Source organism: Fusarium phalaenopsidis (assembly GCF_050370095.1).
Source record: "Fusarium phalaenopsidis strain FUZ10S chromosome Unknown contig_32318, whole genome shotgun sequence".
Taxonomy (NCBI): Eukaryota; Fungi; Ascomycota; class Sordariomycetes; order Hypocreales; family Nectriaceae; genus Fusarium; species Fusarium phalaenopsidis.
Genome location: NW_028145398.1, coordinates 58,270 through 86,192, shown reverse-complemented (window position 1 = coordinate 86,192; position 27,923 = coordinate 58,270). Strand labels below are relative to the sequence as shown.

General features: G+C 50.8%; 9 protein-coding genes across 9 annotated transcripts; 7 read left to right on the top strand and 2 right to left on the bottom strand.

Annotated features, from left to right (window-relative positions):
• Positions 1–551: 551 nt before the first annotated feature.
• LRP88_12435 (Alpha/Beta hydrolase protein) lies at positions 552–2,014 on the top strand (the record flags this gene model as incomplete). The annotated part of the gene is made up of 5 exons (XM_083248828.1): positions 552–601; positions 652–703; positions 752–1,159; positions 1,211–1,469; positions 1,521–2,014. The coding sequence occupies 5 exons, from the start codon at positions 552–554 to the stop codon at positions 2,012–2,014; spliced, it is 1,263 nt and encodes a 420-aa protein (XP_083095283.1).
• A 1,003-nt stretch (positions 2,015–3,017) lies between these two features.
• LRP88_12434 (uncharacterized protein) lies at positions 3,018–4,917 on the top strand (the record flags this gene model as incomplete). The annotated part of the gene is made up of 4 exons (XM_083248827.1): positions 3,018–3,149; positions 3,198–3,509; positions 3,625–4,126; positions 4,178–4,917. 4 exons carry the CDS (start codon positions 3,018–3,020, stop codon positions 4,915–4,917), a joined length of 1,686 nt encoding a protein of 561 aa, XP_083095282.1.
• Positions 4,918–4,983: 66 nt separating this feature from the next.
• LRP88_12433 (chaperonin 10-like protein) lies at positions 4,984–6,137 on the bottom strand (the record flags this gene model as incomplete). Its single annotated transcript, XM_083248826.1, has 3 exons — positions 4,984–5,013; positions 5,062–6,042; positions 6,093–6,137. The coding sequence occupies 3 exons, from the start codon at positions 6,135–6,137 to the stop codon at positions 4,984–4,986; spliced, it is 1,056 nt and encodes a 351-aa protein (XP_083095281.1).
• A 1,397-nt stretch (positions 6,138–7,534) lies between these two features.
• LRP88_12432 (FAD-binding oxidoreductase) lies at positions 7,535–9,452 on the top strand (the record flags this gene model as incomplete). Its single annotated transcript, XM_083248825.1, has 5 exons — positions 7,535–8,105; positions 8,156–8,188; positions 8,243–8,595; positions 8,647–8,924; positions 8,978–9,452. The coding sequence occupies 5 exons, from the start codon at positions 7,535–7,537 to the stop codon at positions 9,450–9,452; spliced, it is 1,710 nt and encodes a 569-aa protein (XP_083095280.1).
• Positions 9,453–10,211: 759 nt separating this feature from the next.
• On the top strand, positions 10,212–12,395 carry LRP88_12431 (uncharacterized protein; the record flags this gene model as incomplete). The annotated part of the gene is made up of 1 exon (XM_083248824.1): positions 10,212–12,395. One exon carries the CDS (start codon positions 10,212–10,214, stop codon positions 12,393–12,395), a length of 2,184 nt encoding a protein of 727 aa, XP_083095279.1.
• A 1,402-nt stretch (positions 12,396–13,797) lies between these two features.
• Positions 13,798–16,084, top strand: LRP88_12430 (uncharacterized protein; the record flags this gene model as incomplete). The annotated part of the gene is made up of 9 exons (XM_083248823.1): positions 13,798–14,050; positions 14,099–14,166; positions 14,230–14,401; positions 14,455–14,813; positions 14,866–14,959; positions 15,024–15,260; positions 15,347–15,421; positions 15,476–15,728; positions 15,781–16,084. The coding sequence occupies 9 exons, from the start codon at positions 13,798–13,800 to the stop codon at positions 16,082–16,084; spliced, it is 1,815 nt and encodes a 604-aa protein (XP_083095278.1).
• Positions 16,085–16,219: 135 nt separating this feature from the next.
• Positions 16,220–17,126, bottom strand: LRP88_12429 (oxidase ustYa family protein; the record flags this gene model as incomplete). Its single annotated transcript, XM_083248822.1, has 3 exons — positions 16,220–16,413; positions 16,475–16,819; positions 16,877–17,126. 3 exons carry the CDS (start codon positions 17,124–17,126, stop codon positions 16,220–16,222), a joined length of 789 nt encoding a protein of 262 aa, XP_083095277.1.
• Positions 17,127–18,280: 1,154 nt separating this feature from the next.
• LRP88_12428 (uncharacterized protein) lies at positions 18,281–19,121 on the top strand (the record flags this gene model as incomplete). The annotated part of the gene is made up of 3 exons (XM_083248821.1): positions 18,281–18,370; positions 18,424–18,492; positions 18,543–19,121. 3 exons carry the CDS (start codon positions 18,281–18,283, stop codon positions 19,119–19,121), a joined length of 738 nt encoding a protein of 245 aa, XP_083095276.1.
• Positions 19,122–22,705: 3,584 nt separating this feature from the next.
• On the top strand, positions 22,706–26,920 carry LRP88_12427 (uncharacterized protein; the record flags this gene model as incomplete). The annotated part of the gene is made up of 4 exons (XM_083248820.1): positions 22,706–23,013; positions 23,073–24,009; positions 24,951–26,218; positions 26,374–26,920. 4 exons carry the CDS (start codon positions 22,706–22,708, stop codon positions 26,918–26,920), a joined length of 3,060 nt encoding a protein of 1,019 aa, XP_083095275.1.
• Between the last annotated feature and the right edge of the window lie 1,003 nt (positions 26,921–27,923).

Here is a 27,923-nt window from a genome sequence, read left to right as displayed (position 1 = left end):
GTTGACAATGCTTGGTTCACAGACATCTATCTGCGAGACCACTTGTGGCGTCAACTCTTATAGTGGCTATGTAACTCTCCCGAAGCATCTCCTCCCGGATGCCAAAGACTGGGATAATGATGTGTCTGCACACCTCTTTTTCTGGTATTTTGGTAAGTCGCAGGAAGTCTTCTCTTTCTCAAAGGCTTTGCACTCAATGGAAACCTCCAAGAGTCTCGAAATGATCCGTGCAACGCACCAACATCGATCTACCTCGGAGGAGGACCAGGAACAACCTCGTTTGACGGCGCATCTGGTTTTCCATGCCTCTTTAACCCTGACGGAAACTCGACTACCTTGAATGAATTCTCCTGGAACAAAAATATCAATGTACTGTATATCGATCAGCCCATCGGAACCAGATTCTCGTACGCAAAATTGGCCAATGGCACCTTGGATGTGCTCTCCCATACCTTCGCCCGTCAGAGGACGGTCAAGTTCCTGAGGTGAATGCTACGACTTTTCAAGCAACTCTTGACGCCAGACTCCCTGAAACGGTTCCGAAAACTACAATGAGTGCTGCAAGAACCTTTTGGGCTTTTGCTCAAGTTTGGTTCAACGAGTGAGTCGATGGATGAAGCTAGAAGCTGCTGGGTCCCTGACTTTGTCAAGATTTCCAGAATGGAACACAAAGAGTGATGAGATTTCCCTATGGACTTCATCTGTGCGTGAGCCCAAGTTAGTCTCTGCTCAAAACTGACCATCTCGATAGTATGGCGGCATGTACGGACCACACTTCTTTTCCTACTTCCAAGACCAAAACGAGCTCATCGAAAACGGAGCCCCATCTCTCGAAAACGCCACGGCCCTCAACCTCGCAACCCTCGGGCTAGACGAACCTGGAATAGACTACCGCGCCATGACGATGGGGTACCCGACATTCGGCCACAACAACACTTACGGCATCCAGGTCTTATCGGAGGAGGTGTATGAGGAGCTCGTGGCTAAGATTGTGGCACCTGATGAAGGGTGCTATGCTCTCATTGATCGATGCCGTGGGTTGGTGTCGGAGGGTGATCCTGAGAGGTTTGGGACTAACGGGACTGTGAATGAAGCGTGCGTGGAAGCGACGAACATGTGCTTTGGAGTTATACAAGGTGCATATGGGGTGCTCTCTGATGTATGTTTGAATTGTCATGACTAAGAATACTCATGATGTTAACAACCCCAGCGCTCTCCCTTCGACGTCACTGTTTCCAACGTTACGGTGCTCCCGTGGCATTACATGGACAACTACCTCAACCAGGCCTGGGTACAGCAAGAACTCGGCGTACCTCTCAACTTCACCACCGACTGGGGACTCATCGCCAAGGTGTTTCTTGGAGAAACCGGTGATCCGATGATTGGTAGCTTCACCACACTGGAAAAGGTAATCAACCGCGGTGTTAATGTAGCCATTGTTTACGGTGATCGAGACTACCGATGCCCTTGTCAGTGCCCCAAAAGCATCGCCACTTTCTGATACTGACTTTTACGTGCAGGGTATGGCGGCGAGAACGTCAGTTTGGCCCTGAATTTCCAGGATGCCGAAGAATTTTGTTCAGCAGGCTACGAGTTCATTACAACAAACTCGTCAAACAAAGCTGGCTTCGTACGAGAACACGGTAACCTATCCTTCTCAAGAATTTTCCAAGCTGGCCACGGTGTCCCAGCCTACCAACCCGAAGTCATGTCTAAAATCTTTGAACGAGCCATGTTTGGTCGCGATATTGCCACTGGCAAGATCAACATGGCGCAGAACGGGAACTATAGCACCGCAGGTCCGAAGAGTGTGGCGGATGTGAAGAATAAGGTAATGGAGGCTCTGGAAAACATGTGTTTTGTTCGCCTGCCAGAGAGCTGTACGGATGAGCAGTTGGCCGCGTTGGCGAATGGGACGGCTGTGGTGACGGATTGGATTATTGTTGAGCCTCGAGGGAAGAAGCCTAAGCCAATGCGGCAGCATGAGGATAAGGACGAGGATGGTTCGTTCTAGAACCTACTCTTGGTTTTACAGAACTGTTTCTCAGTTGACGGGATATCATTCAGTACTAGCAATTGCTATCTGAGACAGTTACTGCATCAAATTGAACGTGGACAAAAGCCCAGGTCTTGAAGGTTAACAGTACGCTGTCTTTTAGAAAAATAATTTGTATACTATCTAGAAATACACAGTCCAGTTATAACAACCATAGTCCGTCACGAATCCAGACTCCCACGATTTTCCTTCTCGCTCTGAGTAAACGGGCTGTCAAGAGCTGCACTCAGAGCATTTTTGAATCTTTTGTTGATATGGAGCGGTTGGGACTTCTTCCACCTATGAGTGTTTCTACTGCTAAGGCTTTGGTGTGAGCCGACATCCAACCTTGATATCTGCTTCAGACTACATATAGAAGGATTGAAAAGGTTATTGATCTTCTTACAGCCTGGGTAGAACCGATGATGAGTCTCTATACTCATGTCAGATAACATTCATACTAGGCCACGAATCTAGATGCCTCCTATTTCCCTTCTTGCCCGTAATCCCGAGTTGGTACTGCTTTAACTAACCCGAGCCCGCCCGACCTCATACTGACTCCCTGAGCCTGGGCTGAGGCCAGACTAAGCGCCGGAGAGCCTTGTTCTTGGCAGTGATGGAGATGTTCATAGTACAAGGCCAAATCTCTGTGGAATTTGGTACAACCAACTTGAGCTCTATAGACATTCCAAAAAGCCCAAATCGCATTGAAGCATAATTCAGGCGATGCCTCCAGTCACAGCCTTCCCCGCGATTTAACTCTATTTATGTCGCCCCCGGTCTAGTTGAGCAATGTTTCAGTTCAGCTACCAATATTTACGCAACTTATCACACGCTAGCGGAATGTGATATCTGTTTGTGGAGAGCTGAATATTGGCGAAAGCCCACATGCCCCAATCTATAACATGAGCTCAAGTATATGAGTAAGGGAACAGACGCATAGTTAGATACCCTTTCTCTCATGCCAAAAAAGCTCACAGCTATGAATTTGAAGACCTTCCTACTTGGCTCCTTGAGCCTCCTCCCCTACGCCCATGGAGTGAAACCCCCCCTTCCTACTCTGGATCTTCCTTGGGGATCATACCCGGCTACCGTCCTTCCAGCGGACAAAAAGGTGCGACGCGCATCGAACTCGGGTATGGATTCAGCTAACAAATAAAAGATCTACCTGTTTGAGAATGTCCGCTTCGGGGCTCAGCCGGTACGTTTCGGCGCATCCGATTTCCCACAGGACCGCAACAGCAGCGTCCAAGTAGCCCCCAAAGATACGGATTGTCTCCAATTCGACCCACGCCTACTGAGCAACGGACCTGGCGGTAAAAGTCCCCTTGGCGACCCTAACCAGGACCTTGACCCACATGAGTCGCATGCAACTGACCCGCCTTCATGGAGTGGAACTGAAGACTGTCTCTTCCTTGACGTCTATGTGCCGCGGTCGGTGTTTGACGACCCAGGTTCCCAGCCACCACTGCCTGTAACCGTCTGGTTTTACGGAGGGGCATATGCGTTCGGTACAAAGAGGATGAATCGCGGGCCCCTTTACAATGGGAGGTCCCTTATCAAAGCCTCTAATTACACAACCATCTTAGTCGCGGCTCGGAGCTTTTGGGTGGTTGGGTGGCTCCTTCATGCAGACCAACGGCCTGCCCAATGCCGGGCTGTACGACCAGAACCTCTTACTCCGATGGGTTCAGAAGTACATTGGCAAGGTCCACGGAGATAAAAACACTGTCAGTGCTTGGGGAGAGTCAGCCGGTGGTGGTTCTATCCTCCACCACCTCATCAGAGGGAATGGAGACAAGAATCCCCTGTTCACCCGTTTTGTTACACAAAGTCCGGCCTTCGAATGGGCGTGGGACAACTCAGTCGGCGGTCAGCTGGATCAAGTCTACCAGAACTTCTCGAATTCTCTTGGCTGCCATGCCCCATACGATATTGAATGCATTAGAAACCCGTCGTTCTCACTGGAAACCCTGGCTTTGGCGAACATCAAACTTTTCGAGAACGTCAAACAGACTGGCCTTTTCCCCATCGGGCCATCAGTGGACAATGCCTGGATCAAGACGATCCCTACTCTGGCCTTCTCCCAAAGTAGGTAACGACTAACATGTCGTCTTGACGATGACGCTAACATATTGACAGAAAAGTTTTGGCCAGGGATCAAATCCGCCATCGTCTCTCACTGTGTGAACGATGCTCAGCGTTTTACCCCAGACAGTGTCACCGATAACACTACCTTCTACGGGTTCTTGACCAAGTTCCTTCCAGGCGATAGTTATGCCCCCTTGAGAACGAGAATTGCGAACCACTATAACTGTGTGAGGGATTACAAGGGAGACTACAATCTCTGCCTACGCCACGTCATCCGGGACGCATCCTTCACATGCAACACAAGAGATCTCCTCGACTCGTATCCGGACCAGGCCTACGCCATGAACTACGGCTTTCCTAACGATGCCTTGGCATATCATGCAACTGACCTAGTCCCCCTGTTCGCCAATGTAGATATATGGGGGCAGATCGCGACTATGTTTGTGGTAGGGTTCAACTACTCTATCCCAGCGGCAGCCGAATGGGGACGACAGCTGCGCTCAACGGTCATAAAGCCCTACCTGCGATACTTTTCGTCGTTCGCACGGTATGGAAATACTAATGGTACTGGAGATCGTGGATGGCCGGTCGTCAATGGATCTGGGCAACTCTTTTCCAATGTCATAAAGCCCTCGGCGAAAGGATGGAAACTGGTTGAAGATGACCAAAATTCGAAGGACACCTGTGCCTTCTGGCACAGCATAGCGCAGGATATTATGCACCCCCAGCCTCCTCCAGGATGGAAGACGGAGGATGCGGATATGGATACGGATGTCCAAGAGGAGCTTTAAGGGTGATGGGCTACCAAGGGAACATATGTGACTAGGTACACAATGGCTCTCGCCTGATCCAAATTCCTAGAACTGAGCAACAAACTTCCCGGTTACCTAAGCCATCATTAGCTTGTATTCTTCACAGGAAAAGGGGACACTTACATTGCCAAACTTGCTCGTCACATCATTCAGTTGATCAAAGCCCACCGTGTTCACCACTGGCTTCACAGCTCCTCTCCGGACAAATTCAAGAGCCTCTAGAGTGTCAGTTCGTGTACCAACCAAAGTTCCAATGATCCTGATTCCTCGATCCATAACCGTGATGGGGTGTAGAGTCAAGGGCTGGTCTGGAGGTGGGATCCCCACGCAAACCAGCGTTCCAAAGACGGCAACCAGATCAAGAGCAGTCTGGTATGCCTTTCCGGAGTTTGCAGTGACGACGACTGCCTTTGCTCCCACCTCGTCAGGAGTCACCTTTTTCAGGGCAGACACAATGTTTGGATCTGTAGCGTCAAAGTACGCATCGGCTCCCGCTTTGAGACAGGCTTCCTGAGAAGGTCCGACATCGACAGCAGCAACTTGATATCCCATGGCCTTGGCATACTGCACGGCGAGTCCTCCAACGCCTCCAGCTGCTCCTACAACGGCTACCCACTCTCCTGGAGTAGCTCCACACGTCTTGACTGCCTTGTATGCCGTGACGCCACCACATAGCACTGGAGCGATGAGTTCATCCGGCAGAGCAGGATCCTCCGGGAGAACCAACACATATCGGCTTGGCACGACACAATGCTCAGCAAAAGTCCCGTCCCAATTCCGCCCCGAATTCTGAAGCTCGCGACATCTCGTCTCGCCACCAGGCTCACGACAACAAGAGCATCGTCCACAGACATCACGAACCCAAGCAATGCCAACGCGATCACCCGTCTTGACGATACTGGGATCAACTCCATCGCCGATCCGTACAACGCGGCCTACACCTTCGTGGCCGAGGATATCACGGGATGGACCGAGATGACCGGCTGCGAGACCCATGTCGGTGCCGCAGACGCCTGTAGCGGATAGTTTGACGAGGACTTCCCATGGTTTGGGTTGTGGGATTGGTACTGAGCGGACTTCAAAGCGGAAGCTGGAGTCTGAACGCTGTTCTGTGTCAGGCTTTCAAATTACTAATATGAAGCGTGTGAACTCACGACCACGACCGCAGCCTTGTGGAGAGGCTCTTGAGTTACAGTCATTTGGGTTATAAGATAGACAGTGGCGTGGAAAGTATGCAATGCAACAATGGGTTCTGTTTGCGGATGTGTGCATGCTCATATCCCACTTGAAGCTACAAAAGCGCCGATCAACAAAACGGTAAGCCGAGGCAGTACACGTCTTTAAAGTTTGACTCTCGGGCCGCCACGAGCTGGAATGCGGAGGTGGCACAAGAGCCAGACGCCACGGACACGACTCGTACGCGAACCAACCTCCAAGTAGGCTTGGTGCCGCGTAGTGAAGCCTCTTCAAGACTCCTTACTAGGATCCCCCAGACCTTTGATGCATCTCCATTAATGCCGCGATCTAGTGCCGATGGCCCCCTTGTTTGCGGGGAAGCGATCTGCGAGCTTTGCGGGGTTGTGAAGCTATCGGCTCGGTAAATGCTTGGTGTTTTTCCATTGCTGCTGAGGGGAAGTGCCGGCTCCGATTCGTATCGGATCCATTGTTCCTTGGGGCCAGTTATTGGGTTCTCAATAGTGAGGACGACGTGTAGTTATAATCTGGAGAGTAGAATGTGTATACTTTTGGCTCTTGGCTGAGCAATGGCTGAAACATGTTGGAGTTTGGGGTTCCCTGTCAACTCCGGCAGAAGCATCTAAAGGGCAGCGCGATAAGCGCCAACGCTGGTGCATAATATGCTGGTGGTAATCCTGAGAAACGATACTTGAATGAATCAGCTTACTGAGTGTTGTGCCATGCCACCGTTAACCATAGCTACCAATGTAATTTTAAGGCATATCATTCATATCCGGGCGGTCATGGCTTTTGATGAATGCATCTAGGGTCTTTGCGAGATGCACGCACTATATCTAATTTTTGAGTTAATAAATGTCTCATCCGCCCCAGAGGAGGCTCTGCGTTGCCATTTCAAGAAGCAAGGGCTCTGCCTAGTCAAGTCAAGGAGCAATACCAGCCTCTGATACTAGGCTATAGTGAAGCTGATAAGATGTTTTCGTTCTCCATAACACATGCATGCCGGCATTCCGGAATCCCTTATCCAGCCGACATCTCCCAGATGCACAACCCTCAATGCAACACCATGTCAGCTTACCAGGCCTCAACTTGCATAAAACTGTCCGAATACTTCCCCACCTTGCAATGTGTTGTTAATGCTACCATGTCCGGGCCGTGTCCGAGCCTCCACATCTCCTGCAGCTTGCATCGTCGCATGAGTCGCGGCCCGGGCCATGGTGGGTTTTTGTTTATCAGGTTTTGAGACATGTAGGTAAGCTGTCGTTACGTGCAGGTGGAGTTTTATGTGCCATTGAAATATTTAAGCTGGCAGATTCCTCAGAGATTGTTGCCTCAAATACTTGCGCTTCTAGTTGTATTCTTCACTTTGAAAACCCCCAGTACAGCCTCAGTTGACATCAAGATGGCTAGCAATTCCGAGGCCAATCCGTTGACCCTGCCGCCCGGCATAGACGCCGCCGTCTTTCACAAGTTCATCGCGGCTGCTAGGGAGGTTACCGGTCCAGAAAATGTCACTATCATCTCCAGTAAGGAACAGCTAAGCAAGGACCAGTATCTTGACCAGAGCAAAGCCCACGATATGTTTCACATCACCGGTAAATCCTACTTCGTGTCTTCAGCCGTCATCACACCCCGCGACGTTGCCGAAGTTCAGGCAATCGTTAAGCTGTGCAACGAATATGAAATCCCTCTTTGGCCTTTCTCCATTGGCCGAAATGTTGGCTATGGCGGTGCTGCTCCCCGAGTTCCTGGATCCATTGGCCTTGAGCTCGGCAAGCACATGAACAGGGTCCTCAAAGTCGACGTCGATGGAGCGTACGCTCTGGTGGAGCCTGGTGTCACATTTACAGATCTTCATGAATACTTGGTCGCCAACAACTTGAGGGATAAGCTTTGGGTTGATGTTCCTGACCTTGGTGGAGGATCTGTCATCGGAAACACGACTGAGCGAGGAGTTGGTTACACGCCCTATGGTCTGAGTCCTTGCCATTCTTTAGACTGAAATGTCACTGACGACTCATAGGCGATCACTTCATGATGCACTGCGGCATGGAAGGTAATCATCAGATCACGTTTTCGTTGCCCTTACGCCATATCTAACATTCAACAGTTGTCTTACCGGACGGAACACTCGTCCGCACAGGAATGGGCGCACTCCCAAACCCCAATGCCAACCCCAATGTGCCTCCACATGATCAAGAGCCTAACTCTGCCTGGCAACTCTTCAACTACGGCTTTGGCCCGTACAATGATGGCATCTTCACCCAGTCTTCCCTAGGTATCGTGGTCAAGATGGGTGTCTGGCTCATGCCGAACCCGGGAGGTTATCAGTCGTACATGATCACTTTTCCCCGAGACGAGGATCTCCACCAGGCCATCGAGATCATCAGGCCTCTCAGGACGTCAATGGTTCTCCAGAATGTGCCTACTGTGAGGAGTATTCTCATGGATGCAGCTGTCATGGTAAGCTGACCATAACCATGCACATGAAACAGCAAGACTGACAGCTGAAAGGGCACTCGTGCGTCGTATACATCCTCTGATCATCCTCTAACCGACAAGGAACTCGATGAGATTGCAAAGAAGCTCAACCTAGGACGGTGGAACTTTTACGGTGCCCTCTACGGACCTGAACCTATCAGAAAGGTCATGTGGCAGATCGTCAAGGAGGCCTTCTCGGTGATTCCAGGGGCCAAGTTCTACTTCCCCGAGGACATGCCAAACAATCTTGTCTTGCAGACTAGAGACCTCACACTGCAAGGCATCCCCACGACGACCGAACTGGAGTGGGTGTAAGTTGCCACAACCATTTCCCCCAGCCTGCCATTCTCTAACCAGCCTTCAGAAAATGGCTCCCCAACGGAGCCCACCTCTTCTTCTCCCCCATCTCCAAAGTCACGGGTGACGATGCGGTAGCTCAATACGAACTCTCCAAGAAGCGCTGCGAAGAGGCCGGCTTCGACTTTATCGGCGACTTTTGTATCGGCATGCGAGAGATGCACCACATCGTCTGCCTAGTCTTTGACCGCGAGGACCCAGACTCGTGCCGCAGAGCCCACTGGCTGATCAGCCAGCTGATTGACGATGCGGCAAAGAGGGGATGGGGAGAGTATAGGACGCATTTGGCGCTGATGGATCAGATTGCGCAGACGTACAATTTCAACAATAATGCGCAGATGCATCTCAACACTACCATCAAGGATGCCTTGGATCCCAAGGGTATCTTGGCGCCGGGGAAAAATGGGATCTGGCCCAAGGGATACAATGCTGAAAAGTTTGCAGTCCAACCGGGAACATTGACTCGAGGACCGAATCTGTAGATGGCCGTTTTGGTATAGGTCATGTTGTAGCAAAATATCATCTTTACGGTTATGCTTGTCACTCTGTCTGAGTCTTGCCCAATAATGTTGCAGTAGTACTCTCAGTCAAGCAATGTGAATAAGCAAGCGTCTATAAAGCGAGGGAAGAAAAGCTGAAACATCATTCAACCTCATTCCGTGTCCAAAGATAGATCAAGGCAACCTAGCAAAGCCATCGTGCAAAATGCCATGAAGATAGAGCTTATTTGTGATCCTAATAAACAGGTAGTTCTTTAGTCCAAATTTGGTCCAATGCCAGAGTTGTGTTTAGTGTTCCCTGCCCCAGAAAATCAGCGGCTAGCTGTATGGTGGCTACCCAGTCGACGCCACCGTTACGGTGCTGTCGAATAGGTACACAGATATGAAACAGGGACATATGCAAGCCAGCAACCAACTGGAGACTTTGATTGAGTCTAGAATGCCTTGTCTATTTTCCTATCCAGTTGTGTTTCGTTGCTCGGCCCCTGTCGCAATTTGTGTGATGCTGTGGCGCAGATGCTATTCCTATCAGGTCTGCAGTCTTCAAGACATTGTGCATCACTTCTCCCAGCCTGCTTGCCAGGATCCCTGATGGCTGCTCAGCCTGATTGCTATTTTTACATTCCGCCTTGCCAACATTTTATTGGGCTGAAATGTCGAGCTAAAAAGACAATGGAGCTGCGCGGTTTCTTGATGTTTTCCCCTACCTAGGTGCCTACCTACCTACACCTTGTTTCGGCCATGGCTCAATATCAAGAAGTCGACAACATTGAGGAGATAATATCTCGACCGTCAACCTCAGATTCAAACCTTAGCCGCTTAGAGACAGCTCCCGATGAACTTGGTCAGTACAATGCGATCCGTCAGCCGGCCTCGAACCAGTCTCGGACGAGTGCCAAGTCCCTTGACCAGCCACACCCAGAGCCGGGGCCAGAGCGCCTACGACGTCGTTATGCTTGGTGGCAGAGAATTGGGATATTAGGCGTGCTCGCACTCGTGGTTGGCACACTGGTTCATCTTGCATCCTGCGCTGTGCTCGTTTTCCTTTGGCGAGGTGCTGAGGCATCCTTGGACCGCAACGAACCAAAGTTGTGGCAGACCATCGTTTGGGATGGATGGGCGCCTGGAACCGTTACCATCTGCTCTGCCGCTATGCGTACCTCGATATCTCTTCAACTCGGCCTTCTCGTGGCGGCTTTGGCGGCCACCATGCTAGAGACATCTGGTGTGTCCTTCAAGGATATCCCGGTCTTGTCCACCGAGCGGGCATCGAAATCGACCCCTATCGGCATTCTTCCCGCAGTATTTAGACAGACTACATATGGTACCTCGGGACTGGTGTATTCTTTTATCGTTACTATCGCGGTCACTATTATGCTCGTTTCGACTTTTATTTCCACCATCCTACTCTCCGACTTCGAAACCCACGACATCGCCGCTCCAGCCATGACCAGCAACAAGACAATAACATTCGAACATGACATAGAGCTCGAGGACGTAAATAGAGCTTCCTACTGGAGATCCAAACCCGCAGCACAGTGGCGATTCGCAGAAGCCCAAATCGGCAAGTCCTCTCCTGGCGACACAGGAGATACTTATCGTGCCATGCTGCCATTCTCAAACGAAACGTCGAGGACGACTTTAGAGTTTTACTCTGGGCCTGCGGTGGTCACCAACACCCGTACTATCTGCGCTCCATTATCCTTGGACTCCTTTAGCATTGTCCAAGAACCACTGGCAACTGAGTCCCTGGTGAGTGGTCTCAAAAAAATGTCTGGGGGTGGCACGCTCTTGCGTGTGGGTGAAGAGGGTGATATCAGCGCATTTGAATGCCAGCTATCTACAGTTGAGGGCCACCAGACAAACTGGCCCATCTCCCTCTGTTTTGGAGCTTCTCCTAAAGGTCAAAAGTACCCCTCTGTTACCTCATCAGATCCGAAAAGTGGCATGCCTTATGTCCTCCATCCGATAACCATCCTCAACACGACCAGAAGGCTTGTGCTTGACGTAGAGGTAAATGATACTGACGACAGTGTCACTGAGGACCTCGTACCCAAGAATCTTCGAAATTTGACGTCCAAGTCCAAGGGTCTTTGGACAACAGTATATGATGCTGAAGGCCTGGATGTGTTTTCAGCCTCTCTTTGCTATTTCAGCCTTGCTCGGCCGCTGGAATACAACGTCACAATGTACGGACCAACGATTCCATTCGAACCTACTGATACCGACGACATATGCCTTCAGTTCGGTTCAGGCGCTCTCTCTCGGGAATTTGCAGACCGTGGCCTCCTCAGCCTCGATATTGGGCCCCGTATAAGAGATATCAAAGACGAACTTGACAGGGCAGCCGTGGATACAAGTTTCGGTCGTGTCTGGGCTGAGCTTCCTCTCGGGTCCAAGTCCGCTTGGAGCATGAGGTATGGCACATTTTACGAGCCACAGTGGAAGGCCCATCGAGCGCATACTGCTGTTTTTCAGCGGATTATCCAAGAGAAGGGAGACCCAGCCAGAGCAATCCAGGCACTACTTACTCGGTTATACCAGATGACATACTATGATTGGCTGCCAGACTACAATGCTGAGCATCCGGTTACAACTGTGCACTCGGCACAAAGACTCATCCCGATGAGGTGGACTGGACTTGTTATCGTTTTGATTCTCGTTGGCTACCATCTTATCTTGGTATTTGCTACAGTGGGGCTCTTCATGGTTAAGACGAGGGCTTCTGCGCTTGGAAATGCGTGGCAGGCGGTTGCGCAGATAGCCCGCACGACAAACGCCCTGGAGTCAGCCGACAAGATGCTGGACAAGGAGGTGGACAAGTGGTCAAAGACAACAGGGCTGGATAAGGAGGTGTATTCTATACCAGAGTCTGCTGATGGCAATACGGTTGAAATCCAACTTCGGAAGCGGACAGGAGGTTGATGGCATTGATATCAACTTTTGGGCCGACCTTGTAAATGAGGATTTGGGAGTATGTATTTGGAATGTCAACTAGAAAAGCATCTTTGAAAGTTGTGAGGATAGGTGGGTAGCAGTGATACAGACTCCGGACCGGAAGAGTGCACCGAGGCCTCAAACTTGTGATGTGATGGCCAGCAGGAACTATATACCAGGAGAATATATCCATTACCTAGGAGTCTCTCTCGTCTCCACTGCTTCAGATTTTAGTCAGTAAAATGTCACGTAATAGTCTTGCCGTAATAGGTCCGTCCTTGACACCAAACCAACAAGACGAAATAAACTATTGAATCTCGCAATCGTTCCGACCACGGTCTCCAGCCAGCGGAACCATTTGCGGATACTCAAAACAGGCCAGTCAAGCTGAAGCAGTACGTAATAAAGCGAACGGTCCATCCCAATTCCCAGCATCCCACACTCGGAACCAAATTCCTCACTTCAGCCCGTGCGACCGCTTACCATAGCTATAACGAGCTGATGACATTCCGCCTTTGACAAATAACTCACCACACCCTTGAAGCCTTCATCCTATGAGCGGCACGAAGTTGCCGAGCACCCCGGAAACATCTCCGCTCTCATCGGCCGAGAGATCTATCACGCAATCGGCGGCCCCGATTCCTAGTGTCCGAGAACCAGGGTGTCCCCATTTTGTCGATTACGCCATCTCAAATATACAGGTGATGTTGTGTGTTTCAGCGGGCCGCTGATCTCAAGCTGAGAGTTTGAAAAGGGGGGCTCTCCCACAATATCCCACCGGGAGTGATGGGTCCTTTCAATCTACGAGTTTGAACTATGGAGATATGCGAACCAACGTGGATTATGGGTCGAGCCGCTTCTTGACGATGGATCAAAGCTCGTGAGATCCAAAGTGGACCTCTCACTATATCTCTGTTCAAAGACGTGACGAGGTGATTTGGAACATGTCGATCACCGTTCATGCAGAGAAGAGTAGAATCCTTCTCGAAGAGTTCTATGTCAAACGGTTTCTTCAACGACACGTCAAATAATCCGATAGTATTTCATAAACCCTCCACAACCTGATTTCTCTCGTACCTGGCGGATTCGCCATGTTGGCGACGTCTGTTGTCATCGCGCACCCTGCGCACCCTCCCACTCGGCCCCCCTGGTTGTATCATTCGCCCCTACAATGTCGAAATATACAACAGGGGACAAACATCGCTAGAATATCGGCCAACTATTTGCCTCCCGAGGTCAAAATCATGTACGCCGAGGTCGCATCGTATAAGTAGCTCTGGGCTTCTAGCTTGCTTCTTGAGTTCATGCAGCAATCCTTGGCTACAACTACGGGCTTGGCTCTCTGTTCTTCTTTGACCATCCCTGCTGTTTCTTGTTTTGTTTCTACGTCATGGCCTGGCGAAGACCATTCAGTGGCGGAGAAGCCGAGGCTGCCACTGTGCTAGAGGGCCAGAGGGAAGAGATTGCTGATGGCAACACTCACTACATTGCTGAGAAGGGAGGCAACAATGCCCAGGCTACCTATCAGGATGCCAGTGGTGCTCCTGTTGAGAACAATTCCCCTCTGGGTTACTCGGTCGGTCCTGTTACCATCACCTTGCTCAACATTACCATGATGATTGGCGCCGGTATCTACTCGACACGTATGTTGTTGATGTCTGACTGGAGTGAATAATACTGACTTTGCGAAGCATCTTCCATTCTGTCTGGTACCGGCTCTGTTGGTGTCAGTTTTGTCTACTGGACTCTCGGTTATCTGGTATGTTTCCCTACTTCTAAGATATAGTCTGCCAAGACCGGGGACTAACCTAGTCCCAATTAGCTGTGCATGGCCTCTGGAGCTGTCTACCTCGAGTTTACTGCCTACTTCCCCAGTCGATCCGGGTCCGAAGTCGTCTTCCTCGAACAAGCCTACCCTCGTCCCATGTGGCTCTTCCCTACAACTTTTGCCGTGCAGAGCGTCATCCTCTCGTTTGGAAGTGCAAACGCGACCGGTAAGTCAGGCCTCACTTCCACATCACAGACGCAAACTAATACGCCGTGACAGTCATGGCCAACTATCTCTGGGCTATTTCAGGACATGAAGGCACCAACTGGCAGATCAAGGGCACAGCTCTAGCTTGCTACACTCTTGCCACTCTGACCCTCGTGTTCAACACCAAATACGCCTACTGGTTCTCCAACGCCGTCGGGATCGTCAAGGTCTGCACTATTTTGTTCGTCATCATCACCGGATTCGTCGTCCTCGGCGGCGGCACTCGAGTTGAGAACCCCACCGCCAACTTCAAGGATGCGTGGTCTGGCAGCTCCAATGCATCAGCTTATGGCATGACCATTGCCCTGTACCGTATCATTTTCTCTTATGGAGGTTATAACAACGCCTTTAACGTCGCCAACGAGGTCAAGGTAAGAACACGAAGTTGTGGTGATGGGACTCGGCTGACTCAGGTCTTGACAGAACCCTGTGCGATCACTTAAGATCTATGCCACCGCCGCCTTGACTACTGTCTATATCCTATACATGTTTGCAAATGTTGCATTCTTTGCTGCTGGTAAGTACACAATCACCGCCCAATCGTTCGTCTTGAACAGTTAAGTTGACCACCTTCGTGAAAGTCCCTAAGGAAGACCTCGAGAACTCTGGCCTCACAGCCGCAAGCCTCTTCTTCAAAGCCGTTTTCGGAGATAGCGGAGCTGTCCGTGGCCTCAACTTCCTCATCGCACTTTCCTCTTTCGGTAATATGATCGCCGTCATCATCGGCCTATCCCGAAGAATCCGAGAGTCTGGCCGACAAGGTGTCTTGCCTTTTACTAGGTTTTGGGTCTCTACGAGGCCCTTTGGTACCCCTTTAGGTTCGTTGTGCCTGTGAACTTGGTGATGTTTCCAAAAGAAGCCATCAGCCAGAACAACAAAGAACATAGTTATTGACACATATTAGGCCCTTACCTTGTCATCTGGTCGCTTACAGCTCTGATGCTTCTTGCTATTCCCGCCGGAGATGCCTTCACTTTTGGTGAGTGACCATTACCCCCTGATCAAGATACTCCACCTCCTGACACCCAAACAGTCAACGATCTTGGCACCTTTCCTTCAGCTGCCTTCAACCTAGCCATGGCTGTCGGTCTCTACCTTGTCCGCTGGCGCCGAAGCAAGGCCAACCTGCCCGAGCCTGAGTTCAAGGCGTGGCACATTGTCATCATCTTTAACATTCTGATCCAGCTCTACCTTCTCATCATGCCCTGGTACCCTCCCGAGGGCGGACAGTATGCCGGAGACGTCAGCTTCTGGTATGCTACATATGCCGTCGTTGGTCTTGCAATGTAAGCAACCCCTCATCTATCCCTGGGTGACGCACTGGCTGACACACTGTAGTCTCCTTATCTGCGGTGGATACTACTGGCTCTGGGCCTTCCTTCTTCCTAAGTGGAAGGGCTACCACCTTCGACAGGAACTCGTCAGTTTCGAGGACGGCGCTCAGAGTAACCAGCTCCGAAAGGTTCCCAACGTCGAGCTTGCAGAGTGGGATGCCACCCACGATGCTGCCGGACGTCGCATCGAGCCTTCTGCTACCTCGACTGGGATCCAGATTCAAGAAAAGGGTGTTCGAACTTCTTCTGATGATAGCAACTCGGATTCGGCCAAGAGGGTCAATACTCTTCGGGAGACACAGTTCTAGATGCTCAGGGTGGCTACCGGACCAGACTATCATTCAAATTTGCAGACTGAGACTTTATCATAGAACTATCGAGATTGGTTTGATCTTGTCATGTCATTGATGGCTGTGCAGGCCCCTCGCGGGATGTTTTCCTCGTTACATGACCATCGTAATATCATCATCCTCATTCCCAAACGCCACAGCATTCTCAAAAGCCCAGTCTCGAATAGCATCAAAGTTCCGGCAGGTGTGCAGCGTGCTAAAGTCGGGCCAATGGCTCTCATACCCTTTGTAGTGCTTGAAGGTGAATACACCAGTATCACTTTGACACATCAGGTTTGTCCTCAACACTTCGATGCAATGGTCTGTACCAAGTTAGTACAAGCAAGATATTTGTGTCAATCAACTCACCGAGATGCCCTCTCAGGTCCTTGGGCTCCACATCGATGTCTCCGCCCTTGTCGGAGTAATACTCCTTGAAGCTATGCTGCCTCAACAAGTTCAAGCAGTGGAGCTGGTGAAAGACCTGAATGCCAACACGATAGCCTACTTGGCCTGTTTTGGGGCTCTTGATGGTGAGAGACGCGGGATCAAGCCCCAGTCGATCAAGCTCTTCCCGGGTGATCATTTGGTCTCCAACATCATATGTGATGTGATTCCATGCCTTGTCGACCTCTTGGCCATACCCGACAAATTCGGTTCTCTCGAGGGTTGGAGTTATGTTGTATCGTACCGTCCGGTAGTTGGCTACTACGTCTGCGGGAGCTGCGTTGCCTTAGAGGAAGCTCGGAGTGGGAGTAAAAGGAGACTTACAATAGGGAGAAGCTGCTTGGGAGCAGCCAACGCTCAAGGGTTGTCGGATGTGAAGTATCAAAGACAGAACAAAGAATGCCAGTGAAAAAGACAACAGCAGTCCATGACACACCCAGACAATGTATGGGTGTGTCGAATACCGTTTCAGAGGAGGAACGACCTGTGTGTACTTTGGCAAAGGAGACAGGAGAGATTTCTCCTCAAACTGCTGCTCTTCGTCCGAAGGAACAGGGCCATATTTCGAGTCCATGATGAGTTCAAGAATTAGGTAGTTGGGGAGAAAGGAATGAAAAAAATTAGGTGCAGCCAGCTGACACCCCGAAAACACGAAAAGAATGGCGAATCTATCGACGAACAAGGAAATGCCCAACGACACATGCCACGAAATGGAAGAGAGGCTATCTATACTCACATGCAGCTCAAGTCGTGGCGCCACATCAACGTCATGATCTTTCACCACTGTAAGTTGCTTCGGGGCCAACCGCCGACGCTTGAGACACTAATCAGGCGGCCAAGACTGAAAACGCCAAGCTTTTCCGAGAAAAGGGACAGGGCGAGACGCCAAAAGAGTCGCGTTGGTAGCAAACGCGACCTCAAACACAATGTCGAAACTCGCTTGGCGAAACCAAACAGAGCCGCCTATCAACGCGAGCAAGTCCCATCAGGATAAAACACTTGGGACAGAAAACTCCAAATCTGACCAATAGGACAATCGTGGTTGGGGTGGTCATCTGTAACAGGGGTTGGTTGCAAAAGAGAACCTGAAGCACCTAGTGTCTTGTCTTGGCTAGGGGTACACCGAAACGTTACTAAGACCTTGTGGCTAGCAGAAACCTGGGGAAAAGGGGATATATCCACGAATCACTTTGTTTCTGAAAGTTCTTCCTGGTAGTTGATCTTTTACGCGCTCAAGATGCAGATCGGGACCCGTCATCTGTCATCTCAGTCTCATGGTTGGATACGGACGAACCATGGCTTCGGAAATACCCAGAAACCGCCTAGTATAGGAGCATCAAGTTTGGCGAGCGTGTCAACCGTTTCTATTCCTGTGCAAGTCGGATATTCGGCCCTCAGAGGGGACGGTAATTCGGCATCACTAGACTCGCATCGCGGCATTCAGGGCGTCAACTACACTTCAGAGATCGGTGTGGGAGGTGCTATTTTGAGGTTCTGTCTAAACTGCTAAGAGATGAAGGTGAGGAGGTGAATGGTATAAGAAGCTCAAATCTTCTGTTGAGATGTGGTTTAATCATTCACTCTTCATCCGTTCAACATTCTCTACATCTTCGCCCGGCGCGACTTTTCAGCTTTTCTTACTTTGATTCCATTCTCAAGGGCCAGTCCCATCTTTTACTGTCCAAAATCCTTTCTACTGCCGGCCAGTTTTTTCTATCCTCATTCAAAATGTACTTCTCCAACGTTGTCATCGGCCTCCTCACAGCCCAGGCCTTGTCCAAGGGTGCTCAGCCAGGAGCTGCCGTGGGCAAATACACGGTATGGTTTTTCTCTCTAAGTCGCCAGTCCCATTCTTCTAACTACCTTTACAGGCCTTGATGGCTGCTGCTGCCCTGCCCGTGAGTGGTCTACCACTCTTTGGCAGTCTCGAAGTTCGACAGGTGAGATTAAGCATTGTGATCCTGGTTTTCACTATGCTAATAACATGAAGCCTCATCATCAGGGAAACCAAGGCAACCAGGGCAACCAGGGCAACCAAGGTGGCCAGAACGCCAACGCCAACGCCAATGCCGATGCGGTTGCCGGATGCAACAGCAAGAGAGACGAAGACCTTGTCCGTCGACATCACCAGGGAAACCAAGGCAGTGCAAACGGTGCCAACGACCAAGCTGCTGCTGGCGCTGGAAATGCTAATGCCTGTGGCAACGACAATGCGGCTGGTAATGCCAACGGCAACTCGGGTGGTAATGCTGGTGGCAATGCCAACGGGAACGCTGCTGCGGGTGCTGGCAATGCCGCGACCGGAGGCAACAATGGTAACGCTGCTGGCAATGCTAATGGCAATGCTAACGGTAATGCCAACGGTAACGCCAACGGTAACGCTAATGGCAATGCTGCTGCTGCTGCTACTGGAAACACCGCTGGTGGTAATGCTGGTAACGCTGGTAACGCTGGTAACGCTGGTAACGCTGGTAACGCTGGCAATGCCTGTAACAACAAGAGAGGCATCATGGGGCTTTTTGCTAGACACCATCAAGGAGGTCAGGCCAACGCTGCTGGCTGTAACTGAAGTGCTGATGCCTTCCTGGACGAGCCTTGGGGCTCTTGACTAGAGGCAAGAGATACGTGGTCAAGGGCTAGCCAATTCGAATCTTGACAGGTAATCTTTGTACGGGATATCGTCATAAAAACATGTATGAATAGGAAATACTTGTATCTAAAAACTAGGCTAAGATGAGACAACAATAAGAAGAGTCTACCTTGGGCGCCAATAGGACACTGCGACAGAATCCCTTTAATACTCACACTTTCTCTTTTTACCTCTTCTGCCTTCATGGGACTCACCAAAGGGTTGCAGGTGTTGAGTAGCATAAATGGTCCAAATTGCCTCTGCATTAGCAGAAGGTATCTTCTACTTTTGCCGTATGGCATAGTGGTCATTGTGTTCCACAGCAGGCCATAGTTGTTCAATGCCAAGCCCTTCCTGTAGGTCATTGATTTTACATATCTTGCATCTAGTTATCTGAGATCGACAGCACGCCCTAAGGTAGCAGGAGAGTCTTACGCGATGGTCTGGGTTAGAGGAAGAAGGCGGGGACGAGTCGAAAGTAACAGCCAGTTGGTCCGATGTTGGCCTTGGATTTTGGTTCACTAGATACCCCTCAAACGCCTGGCCTGCATTCATAGAACTGGCTCTATGGAGCGCTGGTCAGCAGCATCAGTACACGCCAGCCAGCGAGCCAACTGCATAAAGACCGTCACGACACCGTGCATGAATTGGTTCATACCTGGTGGCTCTGTTCACGATAGCTGTTGCCTCCATGGTCGCCTGATTGCCTACAGGCTGCGGGGTAGGCTTCTGACCGGGTATGTAACGAATGCCATTGCTAAATGAAGAAAGCCACAGATGTCGATAGGCAACAATCAGCAACAGGAGAGGTGTTGCCGACCACGAGCCGGTCATTCCAATTGCCTCCCAGCAATATTTTCTGCACTATTGCGGGGTGGAGTTAAAGTGCATTCATATGCATATGCTTTGTTGCTCACTTGATACACTGTGTCTTTGGGGGAGAGTCACACGGCACGCACGTCTTTCAATCGTGATGCCAGTAATGTGGAAAGACATTTTGGTAGTCAATCAAATACTTCAAGCAACCTAGGATCTATAGCAAACCCGTTATGCTAGGGTGAATCCGGCTGGTGCGTTGAATCTGTTTTCGCCTACATCTTGAGTTCAGCCAACCCATCCATTGATGGACTCTCAAGTTGAAAACTAACCTCCCATTTTTTCCCGGTAGAAAGCATGCAGGACTTGAGGCCCCGGTTACAAGGACTGATGCGCGAATTGCAACAAATCTCAGAGTATCTTGGCTTAGACCCACAGAGGATCAACGGCACCTGGATGGCAAAGAACCTCACAAGCAGACGAGGCTTTCATACCCCTTTCTCAGTTGCAAAGACCACCAGACATGCACAGAAATGAAGCCTCTGCAGCACACTTTTTGAATCGTATTATCCCAAGATCCCTCACAGAAGAACAAGCTACTGGCAGCTCATAGGCAGTGGTGTTGTAAACTGCCCAAGTTGCCGTATGATATGTACACAGGCACCGTAGTGACAGCTATTTCGGTCGTTTCGCTGCCACAAACTTAATATTCACCTACATGCTGTCGCTATTCAGAGTTCGAACTTTGTCAAGTGTCTGAAAACTTAACCTCGGAGTGCAAAGTTTGCGTGCTGCATCTGTTGAGACTCGGTGACTCAGCCCGCAAAAAACCAATCTTGACGTTGACTAGGTAGCCAATGAAACATAAATCGAGGCTGCTTTCCAGATTCCTTTCTCAAATCTATCTCCCCTCATCAAAGTCTCAGGCGGAATATCCATCATGTCGACATCAACACAACAGTATCCCAAGATGAACAACACATTCCATCGCTTCGTTTATCTCCCCTGGGATATTCGGGAGCAGATATGGAAATTCGCCCTTCGACCTTCTCTCCCAGGCGTCCACATCTTCAAACTCTACAAGCCCAACACAGACGACGGTACAGACAAAAATATCGATATCATTTCTTGTCACAGACACCATGGTTTCCTACGTCTCGCCGCGCCTGATCGCAAGCAGAAGTCCTCTACCAGGAATCACAATACAGATGTCACCCAGAACCGGGATAATCTTTCTACATACCTCATCGATGGAGGATTATGGACTGCCTGCAAAGAGTCAAGGCACGTTATCCAACGCCATTTCGGGTTTCCCAAGTGGCGATCCTTGCACGACAAAGACCCTGAGAGATTCCGATACAAGGCAATACGGAAACTGGACATGCCGGCAATAGGATACTTTGCGGGTAAAGATCCCTACTTTTTTACCGTGTTACCGAACCGAGATCTCTTCATCCTTCAGCCTCAGGACATAAGCATGATAAAACCAGACGATATTAGCTGGCATGCTCGCATTGGAGCCCGTTGGCAGGGCTTTCAAGGGTTCCAACACGTCGCCCTGGAATACAATAAGGAGTGGGAAGACAGTCTATCTGATTTCTCCAGCCCTAAGAATGAGGCTATTATCAGAGTCCTTATTACACTGGGGTACCATGCCGTCGGTGATAAGCTATGGTTTATCGACTATACCCTCAGACGAAGACACGAAGTGGCTGCTGAGTCGTCTTCATCTCGCAAAAGGGAAAGCGCCACTTTTTATCTTGAAGGTCGGCGGTTTGTTGAGGTAGAATGCTCGCCTAACGGTCTGGGGAATTGGAAGTACACCGAGATTGTGGGTGGTGACGACGTTGAGAGGGATGCAAGCAATGGAAATTGGAACTCGATAAGCTTTGTCCGCATAGTTCGATGTGCTCTCATGGATAGCTTTTTAGATTTTGAGGAATCGGGATATGGCTTGCCACGGCAAGTAGGACTCCTGGCTTGTGAATCCTTCTGACCTTGTGTATTGTGTCAGACGGGGGTAGATGGTGATGGCCTTGGCGTTAATAATAAGAAGGATGGACATCAAATGTTCAAGTTAGGAAGCATCTCTTTAAGTATTCAGATCTATCGTCACAATGTGCTCTTTTCGAAAAAATGTTAAATGTTCCCACCAGAGACTATGGGGACAACAGACGATGAAGGACAGAAACAAGGGTACAAATAACTGCATATGCTCGTCACAAGTATAGTCCAAGCAACGGAATCGGTCTTTCGAAGAGAAGCTTTACAAGATGTTGAGATAACATCAGTAGCTCATTGCAGTCAACTCCAGCGCTTTCGCATGAGTTCCAGCCGCAATGTCGATGTCGCCGTCCCACCCTATCCTCGAGAATCGCTGCATGAGGATCTGCCCACAGAAAGCCTCTTCGGAAAAGTTTCCATAGAATGCCCTTACAAGCCGCTGTATAGCTCAACGCCGTTGCGCTGCTTAGAAGCCCTTTGACGGGGAGTCGGCCAACACCTTTTCAGCTGATTTGGTTAGACCCTGCAGCTGAGATGCTGGGTATCTGGAGCCTCGTCTATTAATTTGCACCGTAATCCCCGCACCATCTCTAATCTATGTTTCTTCCAAACTCCATCTCCATATTCGTCTTCGGAGGTGGCCCAAACCCGTCATAATATAAAGTCCCATAACCCTCCCGCATCTCATGCGGCACTAGCCTACCATGGTTCAAACCGCGTTGGACACAGGGCGACAGTACGGTGATGCGCCGGAAGTTGTACCGGGTTCAGGTCCAGAGGTCGCCTACGATCGGGCGGGCATGTATTTAATCCAGCCTGACCGAGAGAATTATCCTGAGCTACATGCTCCATCGGCAGAGTCGAAATCCGGGGCGCACACTGCAGAGCAGAGCATACACAGTCCCAGACGCTGGTGGAAACGGAAGAGGGTATGGATCATCTTAGCCGGCTCCCTGCTCACAGTTATTGGGCTTGTGGTCGGGCTTGTCGTAGGCTTGAAGAACGCATCACAGTAAGTCTTGTACCAAGCCTCTCACCATCTTATCGTGTTTAGTTACCTACCGATTACAGCAATACACCAGAAACCACAGATGATGTCGACGTTGACCCAGCCTCGCTATGCAATGGCGCCGTCTGCCCCCAAGTCATCGCCACAGCAGCCTTCAGAGATGAGCTACATATTTTCATTCGCTCCTCTAACGGCAATATACAACACCGTTCAGGCAACGGCTCCTCTTTCGATTATAGCTCCTGGGAAGACTTGTTCAAGACCGGCACGCTGACCCAGCCTGCCGCCATGGCCTGGAAGCCAGACGGCAAGGACCGCCTCGATGTCCTTGCGCTCAGCTCCCAAGATCGCACTATTTACGGCATTCACTTCCAAGATGGCAACTGGTCTGGCTGGGAGGAGATTGCCTCCGGTGCGGACAGTCAGCCTGTCCTATGCAAGGTAGCCGACAACCGCATTGACATGTGGACGACGGATTTGGAGAGTCACAACATCACCCAGAACGACTGGATCATCGAGAAGGATAGTTTCTGGAGCACATCGGACGGCAATGGTAAATTCAGGACCAGTGACACCGGCCCAGCAAGATCCGCCCCGGGTATCGTCTGCCGCGATTACAACATCACCCAGGACATTGCTTGGTACGACCGCGACAGCGGTTCCCTCTGGTATCGCTTTTACACAGACGACGACGGATGGTCCAAGTCGGGGGACATTGGTGGCCACTTTATCGGCGACCCGGCGTTGGTCTCCTTTGTCAACTACCCACAGCGGCTAGATTTCTTTGGTGTGGGGGAGGACCATCAAGTCTATCACTTCAGCCGCACGGGCGACGAGGACTCGGAGCTGGAGATGCTGGGCGGCAATGTGACGAGTACGCCCGCGGTGGTGTCACCATCCAAGGGTGTGATGGACGCCGTGGCTCTGGGCAGAGATGGGCGGATCAAACACACGCATTACAATGGGAGCGTGTGGGCGGATGAGTGGGAGGATCTTGGCGTGAGTGCGTCCGCTGCGCCACAGGTAGCGATTTTCAACGGGTGGGTGGTTTTAATTGCGCTGGGGAAAAATGAAGTACGGTATACATCATGGGAGTCCGGGGGTGAGAGTTCCTGGGCGGACCTGGTTAAGATGAAGCCTCTACCAGGCGTTGCTCCATCGCTGGATTTTTTTCAAGAGGAATTCTAACGGGGGACACTTATTATGTAAATTATTATTGTTATAAATCAATTCCTATGCTACTTAGATAGCATGGCAAGGCATATATAACACAAGAGCGTAGATTGGGGAGCTTCATCCCAGGTGCGCCATGGTGCTCTGCGTCTTGGGTGTGATTGAGGAGTGCGGCTGAGAGGCTATGGACTGACGTGGACGAATAGTATCCATAACAGCCTTATCAGGGCACTGATGAATTGAGGGGGCTGGTTGCACTGCAAATATAGCGTGGAGAGAGGGTTAGTTCCATTCATGGAATCTTAAGATGGACCAAATCATGGATTGCTGGGCAGCTATACTCGAGATGGATACAACTGTGGCAGAGCAAATCCAGAAGGCCAGGAGAAAGGCGAGCAAGGGATCACAGATTGACCAACTGGGATCAATTACTACTCGATATCGAAGGCGACACGGATGAAGATGAGATAGTTTTTCTCGACGTATAGAGGGTACCCGAAAAAATCCCTAACTTAGTGTGTTCTTCTCGTCAATATGGTGGTTGTTTGGCACGTCGTTGAAGCACTTGGACCTATGTGAGCATTCAGCTTTATATAGACTATGCCGATACCAGTTACCATTTTGCAAGACACACAAGAGAGAATGTACCTTTATTAATCACATCAAATCCAGTGGCTTTCGGTGTTAAGTTTAACCGCTGCCTGCATTGACAAGGGCCTCTCAGCCTCGTCTTCTTGGGGCCTATGAGCCCAACATTGCAACACCAGCGACGCGTTCGGCGCCATGCTACGGATGGCCATGACTGCCTGATTCTACCGACAACGAGATTCCCTGTTGGTTTGCTTCTGGCCTGGCTTGTTTGTTCATCAATACCTGTCTCACGACCCTCCCGCCGCGACGAATTCGAAGTCGCAATCATTTGCGCGTTACCACTCGAATACGACGCCGTCTCCTACACCTTCGACGAGTTTTGGGACCAGGATGGCGATCGGTATGGGCGAGCTCCTAACGACCCAAATACCTATACAACCGGCCGCATCGGCAACTTCAATGTCGTCCTTGCTCTCTTATCACGGATGGGCAAGACCAACGCCGCAAGCACTGCAGCCTCAATAGCCATGAGTTTCAGTGGCTTACGGATGACCCTTCTTGTTGGAGTCTGCGGCGCGGCGCCTCGCAGCAAAGATGAAGAAATACTGCTGGGGGACGTTGTAATAAGTAGCCGCGTCATCGAGTATGACTTTGGCAGGCAGTATCCGGACAAGTTTGTACGGAAAGATACTCTCGAGGATAGCCATGGCCGGCCAAACAAGGATATCCGCAGCTTGCTGGTAACACTCGAGACTGACCGAGGGCTCAGTCGTCTTGAGCAACGTACTATATCTTTCCTCCAAAAGCTCCAGGCTGACGTCTCCAAGACAAAGCATTGGGGCAAGTATGATTACCCGGGGACGTCAGAGGATACACTGTTCGAGACAACCCACCGCCACAAGCACCATGGCTTGCCGAGCTGTGCTTGCCGCGACCGCTTCAACGACTCCGATCCCGTTTGTGAGAAGGCAATCAACTCGCCATGTGTGGACCTTGGATGCAACAACGGGCCTGTTGTTGCCAGAGAACGACTACGGGCCAAGCAACAGGCAGAACAGGACGGTGAAGCTACTGCCCAGTACCCCACCGTGCACATCGGGCTTGTCGCATCGGGGGACAAGGTCATGAAGTCTGCAGCGGAACGGGATAGGCTCTCTAAAGAAGAAGGCGTGATTGCGTTCGACATGGAGGGCGCAGGCGTACGGGACGAGCTCCCGTGTATCATCGTCAAAGGGGTTTGCGACTACGCTGATAGTCACAAGAACAAGAAGTGGCAACCGTTTGCCGCTACAACGGCTGCCTCCGCAGCCAAGGCTCTGCTATCGTGCTACATCAAGACCGACAAGCCTGGATCAACCCCAGCTTTCAGCGAAAGCGCCGCCCCTGATGCCTACAAAGACGCCGTCTTCATCGCCGAGCCTCCACGAGAGACCATCGACCGCAAGTGCAATGAGCTTATACTTTCAATACTCTGGTTCAGGATGATCGATGATCGAAGGGATACAATCGCTGCTGCGCACCGTGCAACATTTCGATGGGCTCTGAAGCCTCCGACCCGCGACCAACCCCGGAGCAGAAGACACAGGATGGTCTTTCTAGAGCGCTTCTGTATCAGATTCTCTCCTATCAACCGAAACTCATTCCCGAAGCCCTGCCAGCCATGTGGAAGGAAGCACATGACGGTCAAGACAAGGTGGCGTCTCCATCCCCCGCCGAGATGGATAAAGCGTTCAGGGTCATTTCAAGCTCTCGTGATCTAGGACGATTCTGCTTATCCATTGATGGCCTCGACGAGTATCTCGGAAACTACCAGGACGGCATATCGTTCATCAAACGTCTCGCCACCGGTCAGAATGTCAAGGTGGTAGTTTCCAGCAGGCCGATTCCGGATTGCGTCGCAGCTTTCGGGGGACTACCACAGCTTGACCTTCCAGACTTGACACGGCCCGACATATATGCATATGTACAAGATGTCATTGGCAAACACCCAGATATGAACAGGCTGTCCGAGGACGACCCTCGCGGGTCACAGCAGATCATATCAGACCTCGTTGATAAGTCTTCAGGCGTTTTCCTGTGGGTTATTCTAGCATGCAGATCGCTCATGTCAGGGTCCGCGCGCAACGATGATACAGCTGAACTCTAGAGCCGAGTGAATGATCTGCGGCCAGAATTGGGGGACATGTTCCAACACATGTTGATCAAGGTCGAGCCCCGCTACCGAAACCAAGCCTCAAGGCTTTTGTGGCTATGCTATGCAGAACAAGAGGCACGGGGGTGGACCAGAGTTAAGAACAACTATGCTCTTGGCCTCGCGTTGGTTGCCGACTATCAGCTCAAGCCACCTCCTATTGAAGTTTGGTCAGAAGAGAAAAAGGTCAGGTTGTGTAGACGTCTCGAAGGCCGGCTAAGAAGCCATTGCGGGGGGCTTCTCGAGGTTGTCAAACGACGCATCAGGCGCATTGAGCAGAAATTCTGCTTCTGTGGCCCCATACATGACGACTGGGTCGACATGGAGGTGGGCTTTATGCATCGCACTGTGTTCGAGTTCCTTGGAGACCGGAGGGTGTGGAAGCTCGACTGTCTCAGGATGGAAGCAGACAGCGAATTCGATGCAGCCACGGACCTGTCCCTCATTGGACTACATCTTGCCATGCAGAGCCTACACGAGCATTCTCCTCGCTATGCTCAGGCTCTCGAATACCTCCGAGACGGCGTTCGCTGGGGCTCAAAAGCTGACCGAGATCACCCTCTGAGTAGGGAAAAGATATTCTGGAAGATGATGCCGTTCCTCGACTTGCTCCACACCCGGGGCTTCGCCGAGACAAGATTCTCCGTTTGGACCTACTCCCTTTTCAAGCTGGCAAGAGCCCACGCAGAACACCGCATGGGTCGATTCTCGCACGCCACGCTCGCCTTGGTCGCTGATGCTGGCGCAGTAAACTATCTCAAGGAGCACCCGTGTTTGCTCACAGTCGCAGAGGACTGTGAACCCATAAGCGGATTTCAGCCACTCTTCTTCGACACCATTCATCGGGTGTCGCCACTTGGCTTTAACTGGAATAGGCCATCCTCGTCACCGCCATGGCTGCGACGAGCATGCTCATCGGATGCGGTAGTTAGGCTGTTGCTCTCAGCAGGCTGTGATC